The following is a 26,693-nucleotide window of genomic DNA, read 5'->3' on the forward strand; positions in this document are numbered from 1 at the left end:
AATCTTAGCTGTAAAACAATTTTTTTTCCTCTGTTATGAGACACTTTATCTCTGGGAGCTGCCCCGTGTCAGAAGGACTGGTACATCAATATTAAGTCACGCACTGCAAACACTGCCTGGCACGGCAAGACCATGTGCACAAACAGAACAAGAAATTCCAGCAGCACTCCCTGAAAATAAACCCTTCTGACTTATCCGCGTCCCCTCAGTTAAACCACTACCAAAGTCAGACTGCTCACACATCTTAAATGCTGTTTTTTTGCCTCCCAGCATTGCTGGAACAAATGAAGATGATGTAAAGTTATTTCCAATGACCTGCACGAACAAGAAACCTCTTTTTATTGCAGAAGCCCTGTTATTAAGGCACCATTGTCTAAAAGAGGTGACGAAGATATGGGTGAAGAACAGTCTCCAGAGGTAACCCCATGTCGTTTCTTCTTTAAGCACAACGCACCAATATTTGGCTGAGATCCTATAAGACATCAAGTCAATGAAACAGGTTGTCAGCTTTCAGGGACTGGCAGGAATGCTGACAAAAGGTACAGAAATTTCTAAATGTAGAAGACAAACAGAAGAAGAAAAACTGAAGAGACAGAAGGAAAAACCTGTCAGGACAATGTAGAGAGAGGCTAGGATTTGCTTTTGTTTCTTTTCTAAACGCATTGCAACAATACAGATCTATGATGAAGCAGGACGGTAACACTTTGAATAATAACAGAGAGGAATGAAGAATTCCATATTTCCCATCTATCCTTGGAAAGAAGATGAGCACACCTCTCACTTCACTAGTAATCAAAGTACACAGCAGACATCTACGTGGGATGGCTTCTGAGCCACTTGTACTCGAGACTTATAGTTTAATAAATCTTGAGGCTACACATATACTCCAGAAGACTAGAAAACCACGTAGTGCAATAGCTTTGTAAAATATCTAACCTAAATATTCTTAGTAGGAAATAACCCAAAGACAAAGAACTGGCTGGCTATATGAGATTAATTCTTTTTGAATTTTATTTCAGAAACAGACTGGAAAGGAGGGATTTGAAAAAAAAGGTTTTATAAGGAAAAGCAGTAGTTGTAAGCAAGATATTCTTAAACGATTTAGAAATAAACAAAGTCTATGCTGGTAAAATCACTGATGATGCAAAGAACAAAAAGGTAAACATCAAGGACAGGGCAGTCATAAGAGTAAACATGAACTGCTTGATAAGCCGGCAGTATTCAAGGAAGATGCATCTTAACATAGCTGAATGCGAAGTTGTGTCATGTACAGTGATCACCCTCTCAAAATGAAGGGTTAGGTCCCTGAAAGGGATCAGGAAGAAAGTTACACTGTTCTAACAAGTCAATGTGAGCAGCCACCATGATAACACCCATTAAAAAATGGTAATTACTAAATGCATATGAATAGGAAGGTATTTTTGATTCTGGAAAAAAAAACTGGTTATAGCTCCGATATCAACTGTTTTTCATTAAAAATTTTAAAAGCTATATGCTGCAGGCAAGAAAGAACATCTTACAGTTGAAGGCAGAGGATTTTAAGCTCACCAAAAGACAAGTGGAAGGAAACTTCATTAGAGGGTGAATGTACTGCTCAAGAAGAAAAACTCGGTGCTGAAAGACTGCCTAATCCAGTTGTGAAGCCAGTGTAATAACCAGTGCTTGGAAGCTAAGCCAGACAAACTGAAATGATGCACACATTCTAAAAGTGAGGGATTAGCCAGTTGAGCAAACAAAGAATGACTGGTTCTCTCTCAGCAATTGCTGGACTTTGTTATTCTGGTAGGTTTTTTCTCCCTGACCACAAATTCCACTCTGGAACTAGGAAACGGAGCTGATAACGATTTTCCAATGGAAACTTTATTCGAGAAGGTGCTCACCAGTGTTAATCAATTCAGGGATTGCACTACACACAAATTTCCCCAAAGTTGAACACAGGATTGTTTATAACAAGGAAAAAAAAGTGTATCTACTAAAATGAAATATTCAAAAATAAAAATATATCTGCCACATACTCAAGAGGACATAACCAGTTGGTATTACCAGCTTATGCAGTTGCTCATTCCCTGTGGATGACCCAATGAAGAGTGCGCTCATGAAATGAGTAAACCAAAGAACCACACACAGCGCACAATAACCCTGACTGCATTACAGAACAATAAATCTAAATTAACCTTAACTTCATATTCAGTTCAGTATTCGAACAAAACTGTGTATTCATTTCTGATTTGGAAAAGCTTTGCCAGGGACTTTGTGTTTTTCTCATATTCTTGCTCAATCACTCAAAATAAAACTATTTTGCAGCTCTAATATCCCATATATTAAAATAGTATTAGATACAGAAGAGATTTCATATGCTGGAGTATCTCAATGCTTTTGCAGTATTCATAGAGAGGCTAGAATTAGAGAAAAATGAGTGGAATAATTTTCCATAAAAGAATGCAGTTTGATCAAATCGAAAACATCTTGCAATGAAAATGGAGAAAATGAATAACTTTGATCTTGTCAGCTGAAGAAAGCAGAAAGGTTTTGTTTCAGCTATTTTTTTGAATAATTTTATTTCGATTAACTTTACATTTATATTTACATACAAACAGAATAAACACAAGTGAAAGGAATTAAGATACACACACAAAAAAAAGAAGCTAAGGTACTTAACCCAATAAAGCTTCACATTATCTATTATTTCCAAAGAATTTTCAGGTCTACATTACCTGTTATCTTCACAAGACTTCTCTAAATGATGAAAAAACCTACTTAGAAATTTTTTTCAAAGGCTGGCCCATGGTTATACCATGCAAAACCATAAGATGTTTCAGTACAACGATGCTGAACACCGCCTTTGTTGTATTTACAAAAAGATAACTAATACTAAGATTGTGAGTTCAACAAATAATACAAGACATACAGATAGTGATGGGATCCAATTTCAAGGTAAATTTTGGTAATTGCATACCGTCACTTTACATTGATGGTTAGAGGAAAATCAGCCTATAGAAACTAATGTCATCCAACAGGTGAATACCAACTATTTACTGCTATGACACACAAATTCAGTGAAAATAAATCCCTGCTTTCTGTTTTGCTTCAGTATTTCCACCTTCCACCAATACAGAAGGATAGGAAGAGTTCGTTTCAAAATAACTGAGGTAAAAAAAAAACACAGAAACAGGGAAGAAAAAACAAGCAGATGAAGTAGAACACAACAAGGTACAATCAACAGAAATAAGCATAGAGAGAAAACAGACTAAAGAAATAGGATCAAAGCTGAGATTAACACAATCCACAAGTCCTGTTTCTTTAGACTGCCGTATCTATGAAGCAGGCTCATTCTTCAGTTGATACAAGCTGTGTTTATGCAAACCCAAGCACTATGCAGCCTGATAAACTGGTGCATGCACCTGTAGCATTCTTTGCAGAGCTCAGAGACATTTTCCTTTGTTGCGTGTGCTTGTGATTAACACTTTACTTGCTCCTTCTACACTGCAAAAGGCTGAGCTTTAGGGACAGAGCCAGGCATATGGATTAACAGGCACACACACAAAAATTATGTTGGCACACAGATGAATGAAGCTCATCTCTGCCTTTACTCATTCTTCTCTCTCATCTATTGCCACGTGGCAGGTCAGAGGGTTCTGTATGCCCACAAATTCTGAAACACCCCAGCACTGGAGTCCCCGCTGAAGACACAAAACCACCTAGGTTCTTTTATACTTAATTACAATGCTCCACTTACCATTAGAGGCCAGGGACTACCCAGTAAGAACTATTTCTTTCAGTTGTCACAGCTGCCCCCGATCCACCTCCATAGTCTTTCATCCTTTTATGGATTTGGAATAAATGTCTCTAGACTTGAAAGAAAAACAAATCTCCCCCCCCAAAAAATCAAAGCCAGCCAAGTAACAGTAACAACAGCAGAACTTTCTGACACTCATTGGATATGTAACGTTCCATCTTTTTGTGATTATTCTGGTGTCCAAGGAAAGAAAAAGGAAACGTACAGGAAGAAAAAAAAAATCAGAATTCATTCCAGTGCTGCATTAGATACAGAGTACCCAGACATGATACAGTTATTATGTGCAACCATTTCAATTACAAAAACTGCTAAAGCATGTAATTTGACAGCCACTTCATACAGCATCTCTTTAGCTGATCTGACAATAAGGATCAGGGCTTCCAGATTAAGTGTCAACTTCCCAATTGCCTCTGAATGCTAGCATTTACTTAGAAATCTATTTTTCCATTTTAATTGCATTATATCCACATGCTAAATCTGAGTTTCTTTCGACAACAAGCATCATAACCCAAACTTACCATTTGAAAAAGAGTTATTTAAAATATACACTATCTGCAATGTGTTTTGAGCCTGTATTTATGTTCTTTACAACACTAGATCATCTTTTTATGTTGCAACATGTTGTGTATTGCTTAAAAATTAATGAATATTATGACAGCAGAAGTGTTATCATGAGAATTGTTTACTCTGGAATTTTAAGAGTACTCAACAGCCTGGTTAGCATTAGTTTCTGTAAATTAATTTTTAAATCTGATAATAATAGTCAAGGTGTATGGCAGAAGAGCTTTCATGATGTGACACCTAATTACAACACAATTTTAACTATCAAGCACATGAAAAAATATCACAGATTCCCAACCAATGTGTCTATTTCAATGCTGCCAAAAGGGAAAAAAAAATGTAATCACTTAAGTTTAACTTAATAATATTCAAACCAACAAAAATCATTTTTTCCTCTTTCCCCACAACCCACAGTCTCCATATATTTTTTACTGTATGGAATATAAGGACTAGCTCAGGTAATCAATGGAAGTAGTCTTGGGCAGTAGCAGCCTGAAATACACGTGTTCTATAGAAAACGCCTTCCTACCAAGAGAACACATTATGCAACATTTTCCAAAATATTTTTTTCTCCTAAAGACTTCACAGGATCTTCAGCAGAAAACTTTTCTTTAATCAGAGTCTCAACTACTGTTGAGACCCTGTCTGCATATATTTCATGGGACAATACAGCTGTTCATAGTTTCTGTAACTAAGGCTACATTTACCAAGCGATACCATATTTCTTGGCATAAGCAAGTCAAATTATTATATCTATAAAACATCTACTTACCTCTCAGCTACAGTATACAGTATTGGTCTTTATCCAGTGACCTTTAATTATACTGGTGAAACTAAAAGGCGGACTACTGTATTTTTATTTCATTTTAAATTTTGCTGATTTTAAAAAATAAGAACACTTATCAGACAAATCATTATGCAAACAAAATATCAGGACAAAAATTAAATAAGCTATTATGTTTGCATAACTATGAATATGAAATACTTCTGCATTAGTAACTGATGGGAATTTAAACCTCAATTTGGTGAAATAAATAGCTGGATCCTAAAACAAACAAGGAATATAATACAGAAAATTCTTCCTATGTGCAAATTTTGTGGAGAGAAAGGGCAGGGAAGGAGCAGACCACATCTGCTTTTTCTCTGATTTTCTGAAAGCTATATTAGTTACACAGAGAGCCTCCATCAAATAATTGAGGAACTTAGTATTTTTATTGTGTGAATACTGATAGTTTACTGCAAGCTGTGCAATCACTCCTCATTCACTAGAAATAGAACATGTAGCATCACGTGAACCAAATCTACTGGACATAATTAGAGTCTGGCGCAATGAAGCATTTTTTGGGGCTCATTCATCTGTTTATCCCTAAAAATTTATCTCCTTCTGTAAAGTCTTTGCTACTCCAACTTCCCTTGGTCTGGCTTCCGCCTCACTGTCTATTATTCCTCTCCTCCATCTCAATACTCCTTTAACATTTACTGCTGTCTTCCAATTTACCTGGAATCTCTTCTAATATTATTCAGTGCTATGTGATACTTCAACCCTCCTCATTTACTTGGTAACTTCATTCACACACAGCATTTACAGTACTATCTTAATATCACACACTCGCAAATCCAGCTCTCTACTCACTTTACTTTCTGTCTGATTCCAGATAGCCTCCAGTTCCAGCATCAAGCATTTCCAGCATGTCAAAGCCTTAACGTTTTCCTCCCACTTCTTCTAAAAGCTTCCTTGCTCTATCTCCTTTGCTACAACTGGAAATCATGCTGCTTTCACTGTTGCTTAAACACATACTCACTCTCAGGTTCTTTCTGATATCCTGCTCTCCCTCCTTCTTCCCCACATGCTTTCTTTAATTAGCTCTGATCGCCACTAAGCACACACAGCTGCACGCCTTCATGCTGCCAAGGCACAAGGTGATGGTGCTCCTTCTACCCAAACAAGCAAGGGTGAATTCTCACCTGATCTTCAGCCACCCAGCTGAAAAATAGAAGGAAAAGAAGGGAGTCCTAGCAGCTACCTCCATCTGTTTTGTCTTCACCAGCTGAAAGCACTCTGCTCTTAGTTCTCACCATTTACATCTTAAGGAACTAGAAAAGTGTGTCTTTGCCCCTACCAGAAAGAGCTCAAGTTAGGACAATAGGCTTTGCCTCCACCCCATACCCAAGGCACTGCTGATTACAAACCACGGAGGTACTGGCAGATACTATCTAATGCTCAGGATCTGCGTGTTAGCATTTGTCAAGAAACAGCTGGCAACATTCCCTGCTTTGTCCTGGAGAAGGCACCTGTTATTTCTACTCCTGGGAAAAGAGAAGAATAGTAGTCATTGTTTGGGGTCAGTTTTCACTTGTTATAAACACCATCCCATCCATTTCACGGGACTTTCAGGGTTCAGAGAATAGGAAAGGCCATATTCTTTGGCAGGTTGGTTAACAGCTTTCAAATCAAGCCTCTCTGATTCGGTGATTTTCTCAGTTATGTTTCCAGCAAAGCATGATGAGATCTTCCTTTAATTCCAGTCTACTGGTGGGGCTAAAAATGCTAGATTTAGTAGCTTTCTGCCATATGGAATAACATTGCCAGTAAAGATGTTGTGATGGCTATGGTTTTGTTTTGTTTTTTCCCCTTCATTGAACTGGCATTCACATTTTACATTCTCAAGCTGCAAATTGCTCATTTGGTCAATTATTTATCCAAGGTGTCATCTTTTCAAAAAAAACTCCCCAGAACAACCCTTTACTCAGTAAAATTTCATTTGCAATTATTCTTCCTATTAGTATTGACTTTTCTAATTACTTTTAAAATTAGAATACTGTCAATGGTGCTCCGCTGTTTCAAACCTAGCATGATTTCCTAATACATTCCTTCTCTCTCAGATAATGATGACTTTCTCTTGGAACAAATGAAGCAATACAGTATATATATATATATTATATATATATATATATATATAATATATAATTGCTAAATCCAGCTTTTTAATTTTAGTGAAGTAACTTGAAATTTATTCTTTCAGTCTTTGACACATTTATAAATCCCTTTAAATGATATTTGGGAGAATGTCAGTTAATATTACATAGTACCTTCTCCCCAGTGCTTGACATTCCAGCCAATATTGCACCTGACTACACACCTGCAACTGTTTTATTTCCTTAAAGAAAGGACAGCTGCAAATATCGCTACTTCCTCATTACATGTAAAACTCTAGAAAATGATGTTATAGACAGGTGATCTAATTTTTCTAGTAATTACACTACTTATCTTGCCAACTACTATCCAATATGGATATTCATTTCTTACTGAATAGCACTATAAAGTCATTCGTCATTGATTAAAACACACATAGAGTAAATAGATGATGGAATTATTATTATTATTATTTTTTTTTAATCTGACCCTAGCCAATTTTATTACAGGCATTGAATCTCATATAGATTTTCCAGTCAAGAAGAGAACACCTCCTGTCAGCCTGTTTTTACCTTTGCTTCCCATGAACACCATTAGGTGTTTAATGGAGCCTGCTTTCCATGGAAGCAAAGCAGTGAGCACTTAATGAGACTGAGCACTGCATAATTTACTTTGAAATAGTGAATTCTGTATTTTGGGAAGAAAATACATGAAAAATCTTAATACCCAAAGGTTGCATGACAAATGAATAAATAGCTATTCATGTATAAACCTCATTCTTCTTTACTATTTGTTGATCCCACTTGTTGCAAGCTGATTTGAACAGACTCATGCTCTGGTGAAAATTAGCATAGAATTCAACTGAAATGCATCATAGATCAAGATTTTGTCTGCGCTGGAAAGTCCTTTCTATATACATACATATACGTACATTGCTGCTTGGAAAGGATGCTGCCAGGATGTCCATCCAAAGCAATGTTTCCTCAATTCTACATAGTGCTACCCCTATGGTACAGTGACTAGAGAGAAGCACCGCCTTGCTGGTGTCTGTGCACTCTTCCATACAAAAATGCCCTTCTGGTTGGTGCTTCCCAGAAGGAGCAAGGATCTGGTATGAAAAGTGCAACTTTCTTTATCAACAAAAATAGATGGTCCACGCTAGTGAAGCATAAGGCTCATTGCAAACAGAGCATGTGGAACCATCACCTCTACACACAAATGCAGAGAAGTTTCCATTTCACAAGGCCAGAATTGTTACTGAATTTCCATAGAAATATTTATATACAAAAAGGCATTTTAACATTTCCATTCCTCCTAAAGGATGCAGTATTTTCGTTATTTAAATAGTAATCTTTTGTTAGTCATATTACCTCCTGAAAAAATTGAACTTCCTAGGGAGAACTACAAGCAAAATACCTACTAAACTGTGACATTTATGTAAAGAAGTTTTTGGTCTATGATACGTGCTACTGGAAAGCTAAGAATGCAATTGCTAATATTAGTCCTTGGTGTCCTCTTGTTCTTTAAAAGATGTTTATAAATCATTATTATTAGTATCCATTTAAAATAATTAATAATGATGTGTTTATTGCTCAGATGCTACTATAAGTAGTACCGGTAAGTTTCCAGAGAGCTCAGATTAGTCCTTATATCTAAACAATCTATATCTATTATCCTGTATTTTGCATTTCTAAAATGTAGTCCAGCTGAGCAAAATGTTTTCAACACAGAAAGATGAAAGGACCCAAGCACCATTACTAAAATGTTTCTACTACTGAGCTTTTCTCACCAGACAAAAAATAAAATATCCACATTGTACTGGTATTAAATGTCCCATTATGTCATAAATGTCCCCATATTATTCCCTGGGATGGAGCTGAGACAGAAAGGTAGCAAAAGTAAAAAAAGTAATCCATGGAACCCAAAAACCATATTTTCAGATAAAAACAAAAATCTAATTTATTAAAAATTATGAACATTCCAGAAAAATGTTAATTTCCATAGAGCATGAACATGTGAGAGCCTAGGTTTGAGCAAGTAATTGAAACATTATTTTATTTTACTTTATTTTTTTTTAGAAACCACACAATATAGGAATATTTTAGTTAAAATAGTTAAATTTTCAGATAATTTCACTTGCTGTGGTCTAGTAAAGTCTTTGTGAATGCCTGTAATTCAGTTCAGAAGGTAATGGTCAGTAATCAGATATAAATGCCTGTATTTAAATGTCTTTTAAAAGAGAGCAGTATTCTTCCAGTAATTACCGCCTAACTGAAGTCCAATACCACCTGAATACTTTCAATAAATCAAGACAGCTGAAAGATAAAGTGTGGTTATCAGCAGTACTGCAGAGAAATGAAGATGCGGTCTTGGAAGTTAGCTGTGTTAGTCAGATAGCAATTACAATAAATTATACTCGTTTCCACAGTCCCCAGCCATGGACCTTACATCCAGCAGCATGCAGTCTCGGAGCAGAGAGACCCTCTGTAGTCCTATCTGCTCTCCGTGGGCTGCATTTCTGAAGCATGCACTGGCTAAGCTACATTGGAATAAAATTATGGTATTTTACCTTCCTAAAGGTAAAACAGATTTCCAAATTCCTGCGTTATAAAAGGTTACACTGTGAGGCAATGCAACAGCATTAATCTAGAGATGACTCCTTCATCTGAGGCTACACGTTGTCAATTTTTAAATTGAGTCACGATTGAAATTGAGGAAGGATTTTGAAAACAAGAAGATAAACAGTACTCCACCTACATTGTCATTTTCTAAATGTTCTTCTTACTTCAGTACATTGTAGTGCCTTCCTGATACCAACCAAATTATAAATCTCCTCACGAACTAATATTATAAATTGAATATTAACAGCATAGTTACATCTTTTACCTTCACACCTGCATTTTAGACAACTAATTCCGCTCTCTTAAAAATACAGAAAAACAAAACAAAACCTCAAGTGGCTGCCAAACTTAGCAGGGTACTGCTAGGTATGAGATGTTCACATTTACATTTATCTGTGCAAATAGAAGCTATAAAACTGGGACACTGTGTCTGTTCTTTCCAGATAATTATATTTTTTGGAATTGTAATGAAGCAAACAGAATTTCCTCTGTGCTGTGAAGAATTTCTTACAGCTAAAGATGTAACATCGTACTGGTACAAGCAGATAGCATAACCCAGAGGTTAGAAATATTTTCTGAGCTGGGAGAAACAGCCTTTGAGCTCTTCCTCCATGCTAGTTCCTGTGTTGGAAATGATCATCCTGAAGGGATTCAGAATGCTGACCTTGAGACTCTCTGTAAAGAACTAGTTGTCTTTCAGGACATACTATCCTGAGTCCCACAAAAAAAAACAGTCCAGGTGGTGTATATGGTGAAGGCAATGCCTAAGGGTAGGGGTAACGTTTCCAAAGGACAGTCCCCAGCTGTTTTAAGACTCCTGACCAGATTCCGGTGGGCAGTGCTCATCAGAGCCCATCCTGCATAGCTTGCCATGTCACATATTTGTCTATCAGAGACGTCTCTGAACAGCTCTCTCTCAAGCATCTGTATGCATCTCAAATGCAGATACAGCCTAGAAATATCTCAAGGAGCCATTTGTGAGCAGGATGGAGAGGTCATATGGCCACCGTTCACTGCCTCTTCCAATACACAGAGGAAGGGCAGGCAGTAAACAAATGAAAGGAGGTTTTCTCCTTCAAACAGCTGTAGTTAGGCTGTGGAAATCCTTGCCACGGGACACTGTAGATGCCAATATTTTATAGCGGTTCACAGAGAAGGTGGCAAGGTCAGGGAAGAAAAATCGTCAGAGGTTTCTAAAGAAGAAAAAGTGACTTCTGTCACAGGAGGCCACCAGACGTAGAGGCTGGGAGATCTGGGAGGAGCAGCTGGCTTTGCCTGTTTTATGATTTTTCACACATTTGCTTTCGGCTAATTGTAAAAATAGCATAAGAGTAAAATATTTATTCTTTCCAGCAACAACTGTACTGGTTCCTGACCTTGTGCGGATACTGCTTTTTATCTGCTAGGTGGTAAGAAAGTATTTCACGCCTCTACCTCCAAAATAGTGTTGTCTTAATTCAAAAGCAACCATGCACAAAACTGTTCCTCCTATTCAAATTAATGTTAAAGATGTGTTAGCTTTACACAAACCAAGAAAGCAGCATATATGCAGATTAAAACATTTTATAGAAACAATGGGGTTCTTAACTGCTAAGGTAAATACCTACTGGATTTTCAAGGAGGAGTGAGAAAAAGTGAAATACAATTAGAGGGGACATTCAGCTACCAGACTTCCTTGACTTCATGGATTGAACATTTTTTCATGTTCTTAAAATTCAGAAGAAATTGTCATGTTTTTTCATTCTGTACAAGGCCAGGGCAAAACACTGCTGTAAAACAGCAGGAGGGTACAAAGCACCAGTTTTTCCCCTGTTTAGAAGAGGGCTGCAAAGTAAAATAATGCATGTACTTGTTGATTATATCAGAAGAATAAAGGGCACAAGAAATCTGGCTGAAAATGTAGATCATGTAACAAAAAGATACTACAATTAAATCAAAACAAGAATCCTGTGCATGGGAGATTACAGGTCATATGCAGCACTACGGTGATAGGGCACTGCTATATGCATCTTGCACCCATCACTGCAGTAAAAATAAATAAATAAATACGATTTAAAAAAAAAAAAAGTATGAGGGAAAACAGGGCATAGAAAGAAATTTGTACCAAGAATTACTCCTTGAGAAAATACAAAGCTGGGGATATTTTTTAATAAAACTACCTTTGCCTGCCCAAAAAAGCAGGCATGCAGGGACTACAAATGCTTCCTAAAATCAGGAAATAACGTAACCAGCACAAAATATATTTCAGAAAAGAAAATTTGATAGGTAATTTAAATGTTCCGATCTTTTACTTCAAAATGTCGTTTTGGTCCAAGAAAAATAAAATAAAGTTGGTGGAGGAGGTAGACAGGAGAAGATGGAGGTGATATTAAATCACCTGAAAACTAGCTTCAAATATTTTGAGTAAAATAAAATACATTTTTATATTGTTGTTCTTCAACTTTGTGGACTTTCACTTTTTTGACACTCCTGCGACAAAAGTTGTGTTCATTTTCTGTACTTTCTCAGTGTTTCGTGATGAGGTTTTTGGCCTAATTTTAGTGATGAAAACTAAGAATATCAAATGTAAAGACTTGAACAGCATTGGCCTTTCATTTGCTTCAGTGATTAGAAAGTAATCATGAAAAAAAAATAAAAATAGATTTACATTTAACCTTCTCCAAGCTTGAACATACAGGCTCTTGTGAATTTTTATTTAAAAAATAGAACAGAAATAAAATCATTCCCAAATGTGCTTTGAAGAATATCCTAACTTTTGCTTCATTTCTTTACCGAAAAACATTACAGACTTTCTTCATTACCAGAAGTCTTAATTTTGAGTTGCATCTTGAGGGCATTTTACAAGATTTGCCTATATGTGCAGTACAGTAATTACTTTTTTGAAGTGCACTGGAAAAAGGAAATGAAGTCAGCAGGTTTATGATCTCAGAGCTTTTTGATTTAATTAAAAGTCATTAACAGCAACCCCCACTATTCAGTTGCTGAGTGTGCCCAAATACAGAGCTTTAAACCAAAGGCTATAATCTGTAGGCTTTACAGCTGGTTCAGGTCAACTAAGGCAAAATTTAAGCTTTTACCTGTGCTACAGAGTGGACAGCAAACATGACAATAACATGATGATCTCTATTAAAAAGAAATAAATAAATAAAGAGTGAGCCTAATGTCATTAAAGGTTAAAGTTAGTAGAATTAAAGCACACTAATTTATATTATATTCCCTTTCATGAATGTGTTGTGTATTAAATCTCTTTTTGATTTATGGCATTAGAAACTTTCTAAGTCACACATTTTAATGCACACACTCAGTCACAGCTGAATCACTCACTAATGTGCTATATTCCCTGATGAGCTGGCCAATTTAATATCCAGGCTGATGCCAGAATCTCAACACAATGAAAGCCCCTTCATTGACATTCTGGTGTAATACCTAACAACAATTAGATTCCTTTTCCTTGGTATTGTATCTTGCTATTGTCATTTCAACAACAGATGCTTTTCTTATAAACCACTGAATTTACTCAAATTTAAATGTCAGGCGGACCAAGTGAATGAGCAGTCCATGAACCTGCGCTAGGGAAAACAAGCTCACATCTGTCTCATTATAATATATTGTATTTCCATTTCATTTACTTTCAATTCTTAGCATAGTTTCAAACAATTTTTCAATTTCCAAACCAAACAGCATCTTAGACAAAGTTAGGTGATTTTTTTTCCCTTGCTGTGTCAAAGAATACATTGTTGTCTGGAATGGTTTTATGGTGTCACATTAGATCCCAGCACAACACAGCTCCCACAAACACATCATTTAACCAGACAGCAAAACAACACAAGAAACCAGCGTGCAAAGTTACCGGTGCAGAAATTCTATACACAGGTTTCCTGATGAACACCAGTGCATAATTCCAGGTATCATGTACGTAAACAACTATAAATTTTATACACTGTGTAATTAAATGAATAGGCTTTCACAAGGGAAGTAAGAACACAACCAGACTCCAGAAATCTACAATTATATGTGTTGTTGTGCTGGAGTTTTACAGATAATTAGCAATGCAGATAATGTCTCAAGTTGTTTCTACAGTACTTTAGTATTTAGGGATTTAGGTCCTTAGATGTTTTCTAATACATCTCATGAGCTGCACCTTTAGGTACATCACTACATTAAAAAATCTTGTTGAATTCAATAACTGCAACTAAAAGTAATGACTTGTAGGTGGATACCAAGCTTGCAGGCCAGTCTCTAAATAAATCATTTAATATAAGTAGTATAAAATTTTAAGAGCATAATGAACCACTGGTTTGTCTGATAACCCTAAAGACATAGGGAGAAGAAAAAACAGTAGTTCTGAGAAGTTCTAAAATTAGGCTAACATGTTGTGAAGGGCAATTCCATTTGTCGCAGAATATGACAAACTTCTCAGTTGCTATGATTTTACCATTGTTTCAAAGGGATAGCAATATTCTTGTATACTTGCAAACGTAAAATTTGCAGACTAAAGACAACCGTGTCATCCAAGGTTATTCTGTTTATTTCCAACCTTGCAATATTTTCTTTATTGTTAAGAATTTTAAATGAACATTTTATTGTCAAGATCCCTGGCAGAAGTCCATGTAAGTTGGAAGTGTAGTTAGAATATGAATGAGAAAATTAATTAGCTGGTGACAGTTTGGAATATTAGTTTTCAGCTGCCACTTTCTATTAGGTCTCTCTTTTTCTGGATGCGCATGAGTTGATTGACAGCATATTTCAGAAAAACATAGGACGTTTTAAAAATTTTCATACTGCAGAACAATGTATTCTAACTTACTCTTTCAAAAAAGCCCAACACACTATATTGTATTTAAGTTGAATGCACATATGGCATGGAAATGCAGGAGTTTATTCTGTTCTGCCAGGTTCCATCGGAAAGCCCAGGTCTTAGACACTATGATGAGTTTTGGAGACTACAAAAGAATAAATGTATTGTTTTTCTCACCCAAAGGTCAGTTGCTATATAGCATTGCTGCCCAAACGTTGGCCTACAGATGAATTTTGTATCTCCATGGCACTGCTAAAATTCAGTGGCTGCTGATATAAATGAAAATTAGAAGAAGAAACCACGATGGAAGAACAGATGACAGAAGAATTTGATGGGAAGGCATGAGACAGCATTCAAGATTAGATACAAAAAGATGGGAAGGGAGGCTAGGCAGAAAATGCAGGAGTACTTTCACATCTTGGTAGGAATATATGGATATTAGGGAGCCTTTAATAATAGAAATGAATTTTTTTATGTTAAAAAATATCCTTCACTTATTAGAAATGAAGCTATGGCTAAAATAGACTGTGTTAAAAGGGGGAGTTTATAATCTTTTGTTAAGAATGGAGTTAATTACTACTGGAATGAGAAGTTTAAAAACAAGAAAATGTTACTTTGAAGAACATTTTTCAGGGAAAAATCATGGTTCTTGGAAAAAAAAAGTGAGATTTCTAAAAACTCTGGATAAGATTAACATTTTAGCTTTGTGGATCTTAAGTCAATACAAAGTAAATATGATACCATAATTGCTTTCTCACCTCTGTGTTTTAGCTTATTATTTTTTATTATTGAGCCTTAGCATTTTAATTTCTAGTTTATCTCATTTATATTCTCCTGACATATCACAAAATCAATTTTTAGATCCTGATAGAGCATTTGTAGCTCCACTATATTACTACACAAATGCAAACATGCAGATATCTTATTAAAATGTCACTGTTTCAGAGATATCTTTGGTGCAAATGTTATTTAGATGAAAAACGATTATCACAACAGTAACAGCTCATTCTGTAAAATTTCATTTTAGTCCAGCCTGTTTTAAAAGGCTACAGCTGTCAAACCTTGTATCTTTCTCTGATCCCTCAAGCAGATGCACTTTGTTTGTTCTTATAATAAAACATGTGTGTGTCCTTTAGCTGATTAGCGCATCAATGAGAACATGAGAAGATATTCAATGTTTCCAAAGGTTTGCACATCAAGGAGAACAATAAGCAGCTTTGTGAAATGAATTTGATTTGTTAAAACCTCAACACTGCAAAAGGATGAAGCCAGAAGAGGTTATCGATGCATAATTAGTGCATACGAGTGGCCTAGATATGCATCTTTGTCTACAAAATTCTTGCTTATAGTGCAGGTCAAAACTTTACCATTATGGCTTTTCTGAAAATTTCTGTCATCAAACTCAGGATCAACTCTTAAAACATGTGAAGAAGTTTAGAAGTATTATCGTTACATTAAAGAGAAAAAAAAATGGCAATAACATTCCATACCTATATAAAGAACATTTAGTCAACGTGCACAGCAATGGCTCTTCACTACATGGATCTCTTCATCACAGTGGGGCAGCACAGAGCCCAGCTATGCTCGTGCCAGGGATTCATCTCAGAAAGTTGCTGTTCAGAATAGTCATCATTGCATTCCTGGTGAACAGCATAAAACCCAGACGTTTTCAAAAGTGCTTAAAATTGCTCCTATCCTGCTTAGGTTTTTGAGCAGCTGGATTTACTATGTGAGAAGAGAAGTATTCCTGCTTGATCCTGATAAAAAAAGGAGTTAGTTTTCAGACTGGCATTTTGTCTCGGGTTATGGAACTGAGAGCTGGTTCTGAATCTTTCCGTACTGTCTAGAGTCAAGAGTAATTATTGCTGAAATCAGAACGCAGCTATGATAAAACTTGAGGTCAGAATCAGAGTGAAAGAGAGAGCAAAAAATGATTATTAATAACGAGGTTGAAGTATCATTTTCATTTATTAAATTTATTTCCATAATTTTTATAAATCTCTTGACATAGAAGACAATTTAGTAATTTCTCTTGCAAATATGATACATTCCTGTACAGTATTGAAAAGAAAAAAAAAAACTTTCATAAAATGCAGATCACAGACACCCTAAATATTCATTATAATGAAACACTGAATTGTATCTACTAGGTGTAAACAATATTGGCTTGAAATAACGCACATAACAGCTCCAATAGCTTATCAACTGTTTGTGGAAAGCTTGCAAACCATCTCCCCAGTTGTCAGAAGCTTCAAAGGAAAAATTGCTTCCCATTTTAAATAAATCTTACAAAACGCGCATGACACCGCCATCAGGAGGAAAGACAGGACTCCAGCCACACGGGGGAAATACAGACACCAGTAGCCTGCACCTGTGAGCTCTGTTGCCCTGAGCAGACCTGACATCTGCAAACTCCTCAATCACCCAGGTTTCCTCAGAAAAATTGCCCTCATTCAATTTAATGTCAGAAAGGGAGGAAGTCAGCAGCTGCACACATTCACACATTATCTGCAGTTCAAAAGGCAGCAGGAAAGTGGACAGAGAGCAATGTAGGCAGAGCTCCCTAACAAATTAGCAGGCTCCCCTCCACAGCTAGCAATGAAATTTCACTGTGTGCTCACCAAATGTAAGGTGGAGGACAAGGCAAAAGAAGAGGGACATACTGAGGCCTTTCCTGCTACCTAGATTTCTTTATTCAGGCTGTGTATATAGATTCATGAATGTAAAAATCAGTTTAATATATATTTTATGTAGTTCATCTTATTCCTATAGTTTTGAAACAAATATATTGGACCAGCAGCAGGCTCCTGTTGTCATTGCATCTAAGCTAGCTGGACTTCTATATTTCTTTAAAGGATCTGTACAAACATTCAATAAAATATTTAGGACAGCAAGCAGCAAAAAGCAAAAGAACAGGCCAAACTGAACTGAGAAAACACATACAAGTGGCCACCTATGGCAGTATCTTAACTAACTGCCATTCAACCCATAACTTCATAGTAGACTACAAGTCCAACAGGTCCTCATGGACTCTTCTCACTCTGAAAAAGAGAATTTTCAATTCAAAATAACTAGAAATAATAAACTGAAGATCTACATGTGTGCCATTATACATAAGATAATGTATTATATAAATTAAAATTGGCAACAGTCAGACATTAATTTGGTACTCACAAGGGTCCCCTAAAATTGTATTGGTGTTGTCTTACCTGTGCAGCCATAAGACTATTGAATCACATAAAGACATGTAGCCTACTAAATGTGCACTTTGAACTGACTGTAGGGAACAGAGGGCTTATGTTAAGAGGTCAACAGCGTTAATTCGCTGTAAACGTCTTTTGTTCAAACATGAATTCTTAATCAATTCACATTTTGCAATGACCCTTTTATTTTATTATTTTTTATTTTTTCCCCCTAAAATGCTTGCCTTGCTCTTAAGGTGAAATAAAAATGTTATCACACAATCGTTCAATAATTTAGGTTGGCATGAATGTCCAGAAGCTGGTCAGGGATTTGTTAGGCTGATGTCAATACAGTTAACGTAGTCATAGAAGAAAATAAATAAATAAATTAATTAATAAAATTAACTTAGGTTTATTTACCTGCTCACTGCGTGTTCAAAACGACATCACAGCCCGATGCTTCTCCATGTCAAAGGACCTAGCAAAGCATCATCTAAGGGGCTTCCAAAGCCTCAGTTAATAGATTAAGTCTTTAAATAAGAAATGCCATCTGCATGGTATTTACCTTCTTTTGCAGAAAGGGATTTTTGAAACTTTAAAATAATACCCACATTCCCTTAAGTTTTTCCTCTCTCCCTTATCTATATTCTGCTGCACCACAGCACTGACCTCAAAGACCAAAGGACTTAGGTTTTTACTGTAGCAGTAATTCAACTTTAAATCAACTGCTAGGGAGTGTAGGGGAGTACTGCCTCTCCACCCTGCTGGAGGAAAGCATGACCTCTACAAATCTCTGATTTACGCCAAATTGACACTTATTCAACCATTTTAGTATTGAATCTGTGATATACTTTTATGCTCCCTGCTCCTTCACAACTTCACTATCTGATTAGAGAAATTATGAATGCAAACTCTGCATTCTGATTAATGAGTCATGAACATCGCAAGAAGGCAGCAAATGACCTTTTTTGTTCATTTCTGCAAGCTTTCCTGTAATCAGCATTACAAATATTTTGGCAGAGTTTGTTTATAGAATCTGCACTGGAGCAAAATCTATTTTAGAATCCTGTTTTCTTCCCGTTTTGATCCTTCTACAGGCAATGCAATATTGTTATAGGAGTCTAGACTCTCATAGCTGTGCGCCTTGATTCAAACTGCACACAGCCATCTATCCCTAGTTAGACCATCTAATCAGATCGGGGAAAGGATTGCAGAAAAAAATAATACTCTTAAGGAATGGAGTGCAAAAATACTGGGGAAAAAGATAATAAAACTCAGAAACCAAAACCCAAAAGAGATATAATTAAAGAAGTTTTAAATAAAGTAATTTAATGCAGGATTTTTTCAGATAGTGCTACAAAGAATTACAACACTGCTAAAAAAGCTAGTACAGAAATAAAAATGATGATGCAGAATACATGAAAAGCATCTCTGCTTATCCTGCTTTCCAATTGTACTGTGACTAATGGGGAAAGGAAGTCCTCAAAGGAGGATCCTCTGCAGAGCGTTAAATGCATGCTGCTAAATGGTATTGCTCAAGGTTTCATATATATTTTCTGAATCAAAACACATAAGTCAAGGTCTCTGCATCTAAGGTTGAGCTCGTGGTCTTGTTATTGGGGAGTTTCAGCAGCTTGAATGTTGTTATCAACCCTGTAATGTCATTATTACATACAACGGATTAGCCATTACAAGTAACCCAGTAGCATCAGACATAAGGAGGGTGTGCTTTGGGACTAGAAAACAGGTAACTAAATCATAGAATCATAGAATATCCCGAGTTGGAAGGGACCCATAAGGATCATCAAGTCCAACTCCTGGCACCGCACAGGTCTGCCCAAAAGCTTAGACCATGTGACTAAGTGCACAGTCCAATCGCTTCTTAAATTCAGACAGGCTTGGTGCAGTGACTACTTCACTTGGGAGCCTGTTCCAGTGTGCGACCACCTTCTTGGTGAAGAACCTCTTCCTGATGTCCAGCCTAAACTTCCCCTGCCTCAGCTTCACACCGTTCCCATGGGTCCTGTCACTGGTGATAACAGAGAATAGGTCCCCTGCCCCTCCACTCCCTCTCGCAAGGAAGTTGTAGACTGCAATGAGGTCCCCCCTCAGCCTCCTCTTCTCCAGGCTGAACAGGCCCAGTGACCTCAGCCGCTCCTCATACGTCTTCCCTTCTAGGCCCTTCCCCATCTTCGTCGCCCTCCTCTGGACACTCTCCAACAGTTCAATGTCCTTTTTGTACTGTGGTGCCCAAATCTATAAACTCTGATAAAATCTTGGTGCTGGATCCGAGATCTGCAGAGGAAAAGGGCAGTACTTAGCAGCCAAGAGGTGCCCTCTTCTTCCCTGGCAATAGCAGGGACCAGGGAAGATTATCAGCAGCAAAGCCACAAACATATTCATTAACCTGAGGAAACTATCAAGTAGGCAACATTACAGCCACTTGTCCCCCAGCTCCCTGAGGGTGGACACCCAGGACATGGTGGGCTCCCAAGGAGAGGCTGGAGAAGAGAGAATGTAGCAGACAGCAGCGAGGAAGACAGACTGCCGATCTCCGCACAGTTTTTCAGATAGCCGATGGAAATCATCATTACAAGTGGTTCTGGGAATGGAGAAAACAGTGATGAACTTTAAAACCTAACAGACTCCTAAGGGATGATGTATGGAAACAACTATCCTAACTGACCTTCCTAAAAACTAGAAGAATGGCAGCCTAGGAGAACGATAATAGATTTTGATCTTAGGGAGGTCAAGATAAATCTGAGGCTGTTGAAGATATGGTGGATATATAGCTCAACACACAACAAGGAATGTGACCTATGTTTTTTAAAAACAAATCAAGCAGAACTGAGTGGAAACCTCATGAAGTTTTATTTTAAGTAGTCTCTTAAGAGATTTTTCAGGCTCTTTCTAGTGATTATGGGATTTTGCAGTATTTACTATAGCTGTGTAGCTACATATCCTACACAACTGCAAATCGGCTGTGCAGACAAATACACTAATCTGAATATTTAAGAGGCAGAAGTCAGCCATGTTGCAGAGTTTTTTATGGTACATTAGAAGATTTAGAAACAAAATCTATTAGCATTCTTCTGCACACAAAAGGTTGATTTAGGGGAGACTACAAGAATTAATCTGCAGATATGGTAATGCATATTAACATCAGAAAAATCTGCTGCAGAAGATATACACGTGGTTGGGAAAGTTTGGTTGAAATAAAGATTTAAGTGCTAGTTGTTTTCAAAGGAAAGGGGTCATCCTTGCAAGATGTTATTTGTACATTAATCCAGAGCATGAAATAGTTATTCATTTATTTTGTATTACAAGAAGATAATATCTAGGAGTCTGTTTTCATCACAGGAAATATATGAACAAACTGGCTCTTTGCCTCAACTGATGTTTTCTGGGTTAATAAGAACGCAGCTCTATGCGCGACACGCTGCAGCAGCATGCTGCACAGGGCTCGTTGGTACGCTGCTCCATGCCAGAAGGGATCAGTTTCCTGATTTTGCCACTCCATTTCTTTTCTTAGAGATCTATTGTGCTTGCAAACCCTTGGCAATGGTAAAGACAATTGTGTGCTGGATAGGAACAATTGTGACTACCAACATCATTTGTGCACAAAAGACGTGCTGGGAAGAGGAAGCATTATACGGCGCCCTCTCCCTCTCTGTGTGCGGTCACAGCCCGTGCTCAGCCTCACTCTCCACCATCCAGTTTGTCCTCCTGTGGTGGAAGAGGTCATCTAGTCACTGGCAAGTAGGAAATCTCTTAAAGGCAGGGGCAGTTCCCAGAAGAGAAGGGTCATCATCAAATGCATCAACAGGGCTGGCAGCCTTCACCACATCTGCAGAGTTAATTGCTCTTTCTAGTTCAGTATTGGATGTAAATTCCCTGGAGCTTAATGAAGCTTGTTGGAACAGAAACGAGGAGGCTGCACTCACAGTTATTACTGCCCAAACTGCACAAATTCTTTGCGTAAAAACAACTTTGATCATCAGTGATTGTAAGATGGCTTCTCTCTCAAATGCAAGCTGCACGTGTAATGGTTATCTTTTGCAAAGAGACTGCCATGTACGCTTCTGGCAGCAGTTGTAAGGAGAAGTACTGTGTCTCCCAGCTTGAATTCATGATCAGCTCAGCAGCACACTGTTATAGAGAGCATTTCAGTAAAACAGTACAACCCTATATCCTTCTGAGATTCATACCCACACCACTAATACCACTTTGTTCTTCTTATGCATGCTTCTATATCTTTCAGAGCTACACGGGGGACACATTTGCACAGTAAGGCTCTGTCCATTTTGGAGGACTTACCTTCAGTCCTTCACATGGCCAGATGGAAACCAGGATGTCTTCAGACTCAACAAATACATCAAGATATCAATGACTAATAATAATATTTTCCTTTGAGAAGGTTTCCGGATTATCTGAGACAACAAATAATGTCTCTAAGCTTTGCTCCATCCAGCTAGAAAGGCAGCAAGTCAGCACTCTCATCCGTCCTATGGCCAGAAATGGAACTGCCCCTTTGCCTCAGGGTCCTTACCCTCTTTAGATGCAGGAGTGATGCAAGGAAGGACCTAGGAAATGCAGCAAAACCACAGAGGCCCTGACCAGACTCATGAGAGAAAGGAGGAAGAAGGTCAAAAAAGAGAGGATATAGTATGGAGCCATAACTACTGAATCCCTCAGAGGGAAAATGGTGGAATTACGTCAGTTTTCAGAAACAAAGATTAAAATGCCTATTAAAAAAATAAAAAAAAAGGAAATACTAAAGATCAAGGAAGCTGTCTCCAAGTCAGAGTCCAATATCAACTTCACAAGTATCAAATGGGAGATTTTCAGTTACTCTGTGCACTGAATACAAACCGAAATCTAGAGATTAAATGTCAACAAATGAAGGCAAAGCATTAATCTATTGTGCCATATCACCTCACTCCCAAATCACTAACAAGCCACTATCTATCTTATCTCTGCTTCACTTATTGACAGTCTCCATTTGTTTCATCAAGAAAAGGGACAATCCATTCAGGACTCAGCATACATCATCCTAAGCAGAAAGAAATACTTTGCAATATCTGCCAGCTAAATGACTGACTTTGTGCGCTACACACAGACTGCACCTTGCTCTAGCACAAAAGTAGTTAGAAGTACAAAAAACATAATTTTCTGTGCTCTGTACATACATCTCTCTCAGATATGCACAATCAACTCATTCTCCTTGGAAAAAAGCAGGAACCGTCCCTTTTTAGTACCTGTGCAAAAGAGAGCTAAGCTCTTTCACAGCCCATACCAACACCCAGCTGCTCACATCAGCTGTCAGGAGGAGCAGGCTTTGTTCTCTGGAGATTTGGGTAAAATTATGCAACCTCTAGGACAGCTCTCTGGGAACGTTGCTTTTTGTCGAAAAGAAGCTTCCAAGCAAACCACAGTCAAATACAGCTCAAGAGCTGTATTTAAGAGCTTCCCAAGAGGCCAAATTGTCCCAAGGAACCCAGTACCTACATGAGGTTCCTCACAGGGAGGAACATGAGTCATTGCTCTTTACAATCATTGCATTTCTAGGGGTAGAGTAGACCATTTTGTCTTTGTTCACTGCCATAATGTGCATAAAAAATATGCACATATTGTACTGTACATACCGTTTTATAAAAAGGTCTTGTGATAATCAAGAAATCTTTCCTTCACAGAGATAAAATCATAAAATGAACAATCTCAATAAAAAATAAATTTATCCAAATGTAGCTCCCCTTTAACCTGTGAGATGCAACACCACAAGCACATACAATAGGGAAAAATAAAGCTTTTGTCGGCAGCAGCTTGCAAGGTACCTGCACACAGATCACGTACATGTGAAACAAAAGTGCCCGAAACAAACCTGGGATTTCTGGTCCCTTGGCCACTGGCACTACAGTAGGTGTGAGATTCTTCAGTAGGAGAAGTTTGGTATTAAAAGTCAAAGGAAGGAGTCAGATGTTGTGGACCGGATTTATTTATAATGTGACTGTTACATTTTGAAGTCAAATCTACCAGAACTGTAAAGATGTTTTTACAGCATTAAAATACCAGCAGACTCAGGCACACAGAGCTGCTACAATTCACCTTCAGCTGGTATTCAAAATGATTTCTATTTAACAGAAAGGTCTAAAAGTCTTTTTTTTTTTTTAATTGACAGCTGTGAATTCTTAATGCATTTGTGTAGCAAAATGATTCTCTGGCAAGCAGCAAGGCCAAAATAACCAAACAAAATCACAAAGTGCACCAGATCCCAGGTACAGGCCAGCACCAGTGACAGATAATGGACCTGATGGACCATTCGTCTGTTCCAGTGTGCCTGCACTCAGAGCCAGTAGGGAAGAAGTAGGGAGTAAAAGAAGCCGACTGCAGATTAGAAAGGAAAGAAGGAGAATGATGTAGGAGAGACAGCTGAAAAGAGAAGCTTCTCAGTGACTTTCCCACTAACGTTTTCGCTCAACATTAAGGCAGAAAAGAAATACTTGCACTTTGCCAGGTTAACTACTCTGAACAAATATATTGCAAACTGGGCTGAGGAGATGTAAAATCAATGCTCTAAACATGTGTCAGTGCTAATATTGGCTCATACTTCCACAGTTTACAGCATTTAACCTGCACCTGAGGGAAGTGAATAATTATTACATCAATAATTAATTTTAAGGCCATCATGCTAACAACAACTGAGCAAACTTTGTAATTTTGTTATGACAAAGTCTGGAAAAGCATGACACTTCACAGCAAAACCAGGTAGTTTGGCCAAAATCCTGCCTCCCTTCCGTACTTTCTTATCAAGTGTGATTTTTGTGCTGCATTTATTGCTGTAGTTACAACTGCTGGGTTACAGAATTTTAATAAAGGCATAGAACGGGATGTCAGTAAGTTGACTAATAGTAAAGTTCAGATAAAATCATTAGACGTAACAGACTAATCAGATAAAAACAGAAGGTGAATAAGTTCACTGTTAAATCTGAGGGAACAATATTCTCACTGTTCAAGGAAGAGCATAAATTATTTGCTCATGCAATACAGTATTCACCTCAAAATGTGTAACTGTACTTTCTAATATAAATGCATTATAATTAGTTAAAATAATAAAATGACACATCCTACGTGTTTATCAGAAAATGTATAAAGCAAGCAGATAAAAGTGCCTTTACCGGGTAATATTTCAGGATTGTTCCACTGTGTGCCAGACATCTGCAACAGTTTACAGTCATGGATAAGGGATGGGCTGTGTTGATAAGCACGGAATCAGACTGATACAAGCCTTGGCTTAGTCCTTAATGCTAAAGTCTCTGCAAATGTGAAAGCTGGGCTCTGGAGATAGCAGACAAATGTCATGTTTGAACACATGATATTGGGGAAAACTAACTGGAGGTCCTAGAAATAGAACTGCTGTGAGGGAGCAAGACCACGAGTGTACTTACTTCCCAGATAGCATCTCTACTTCATTCAGGACAAGATGGAGGAATACAGATTAGAGACATGTCTACATTGCTCAATCACAGGGAGGAAAACACTTTTAATGGAATTATAAAAGTTTGAGATACAATAAGCATATTCAGGTCACCTAAACCATCCTCCATCACTTCTGGAACCGAACTAGGCCACGTGACAAATGTCTCGGCGCTTTGTCCAGATTAGTTTCAAATTACAGGAGAGGCTGGGAATATGCCTGAAGGCAACACATATTCTTTTCGCTGAGTAAGAATATACTAGCCAGGATTCTTGTTGAGTACGGACAGGATTATGTTTTTCTTATGCGATATGGGAGCTCAAAACACCTTTAATTTTACTCAAATGGTTTGTTGCTCATAGTATATTTCTATATACTTACATATACTATATAGTTTCTCATAGTATATTCCCAGCCTTATTTTCTGACGTGCAGCGCATTATTTTACTAGTTAACACAATATCTTACCAGGTAACAGATTGATTCCTGTCCTATTGAAAGTTAATTCATTTTTTGTGATTTTTTTTTCTCCCACCATTTAATCAAGTGTACAGGCACTTAAATACTTCCCAATTTTAGAAATTGAATTACCAAAATAAATAAACAAATTAACAGCCAGATAATTTCCTACTGGGCCCTACCACTGATGTGCTCTCATCAGTGGCCATTATGTTTACATGCACATTTCAGTTTCTCAGTTTTCTTAGCATTGGCAAGCTTCTTTTTACTTCATAATTGCCAGTCCCTCTTTCCTATACTTTTTGTGCTATTTATTCATACAGCTGTTTGAAAGCCATGCTGGTCTCGTCTTTCTTCTTTTATTAAATGGGACTGCTTCCTTTTGGGCAATGCTTGATTTTCAGTATGTGAAAAATACACCAGAAAGACATATGTGCACACACATACACAAACCATTCGTCTCTTCCTGTGCACCGTGTTTGTTGAAATTTCCAGTTACATTACAATTCACTTGTTTTGACATTCTGCTCTTCTAACCTTTCCTTTTCAAGTCTTAACAGAGGTCCTACTTAGTTTTGTTTAATCCTTTCTTTTTCTGTTACCAACAGATTAATTTTAAGGTATTGTTATAAAACATACTGTAGAAAATAAATAAATACCGAAGGTTATACAGAAGCAAACCAGTGCTTTCTTAGGAAACCAGGTAGCAAGACCAATTTTCCTCTACGAATATTTCCCGGTGATCCCTGCAAGTTCAAAGCCATCATTTGTGCTTCCCTAAAAAAATCAGCTCTCAGAAACATCACAGACCTGCACTGTTTTGGAAAGCCCTAGTTTGAGGAAAGGAAAGGAATCAGGAATAAGAAACCTAGGAGTTACTGGCAGTAG

At 37.4% G+C, this 26,693-nt stretch overlaps 1 protein-coding gene across 2 annotated transcripts in view; it reads right to left on the bottom strand.

The window, feature by feature from the left end:
• The window catches only part of DPP10 (dipeptidyl peptidase like 10), a 492,868-nt gene that overhangs the window by 304,994 nt on the left and 161,181 nt on the right, over window positions 1-26,693 (bottom strand). Inside the window, exon 1 of one of the 2 annotated variants that reach the window (XM_048079611.2) lies at window positions 5,991-6,142. The exons of the other annotated variant lie outside the window; for it this stretch is intronic. Within the exon in view, the coding sequence (XP_047935568.1) occupies window positions 5,991-6,032 (42 nt within the window). The 5' untranslated portion in view covers window positions 6,033-6,142. Of the gene's footprint in view, window positions 1-5,990; window positions 6,143-26,693 lie in introns of those variants that run through there. 2 annotated transcript variants of the gene reach the window in all.

Source organism: Anser cygnoides, chromosome 6 (assembly GCF_040182565.1).
Source record: "Anser cygnoides isolate HZ-2024a breed goose chromosome 6, Taihu_goose_T2T_genome, whole genome shotgun sequence".
NCBI classification, from domain to species: Eukaryota; Metazoa; Chordata; class Aves; order Anseriformes; family Anatidae; genus Anser; species Anser cygnoides.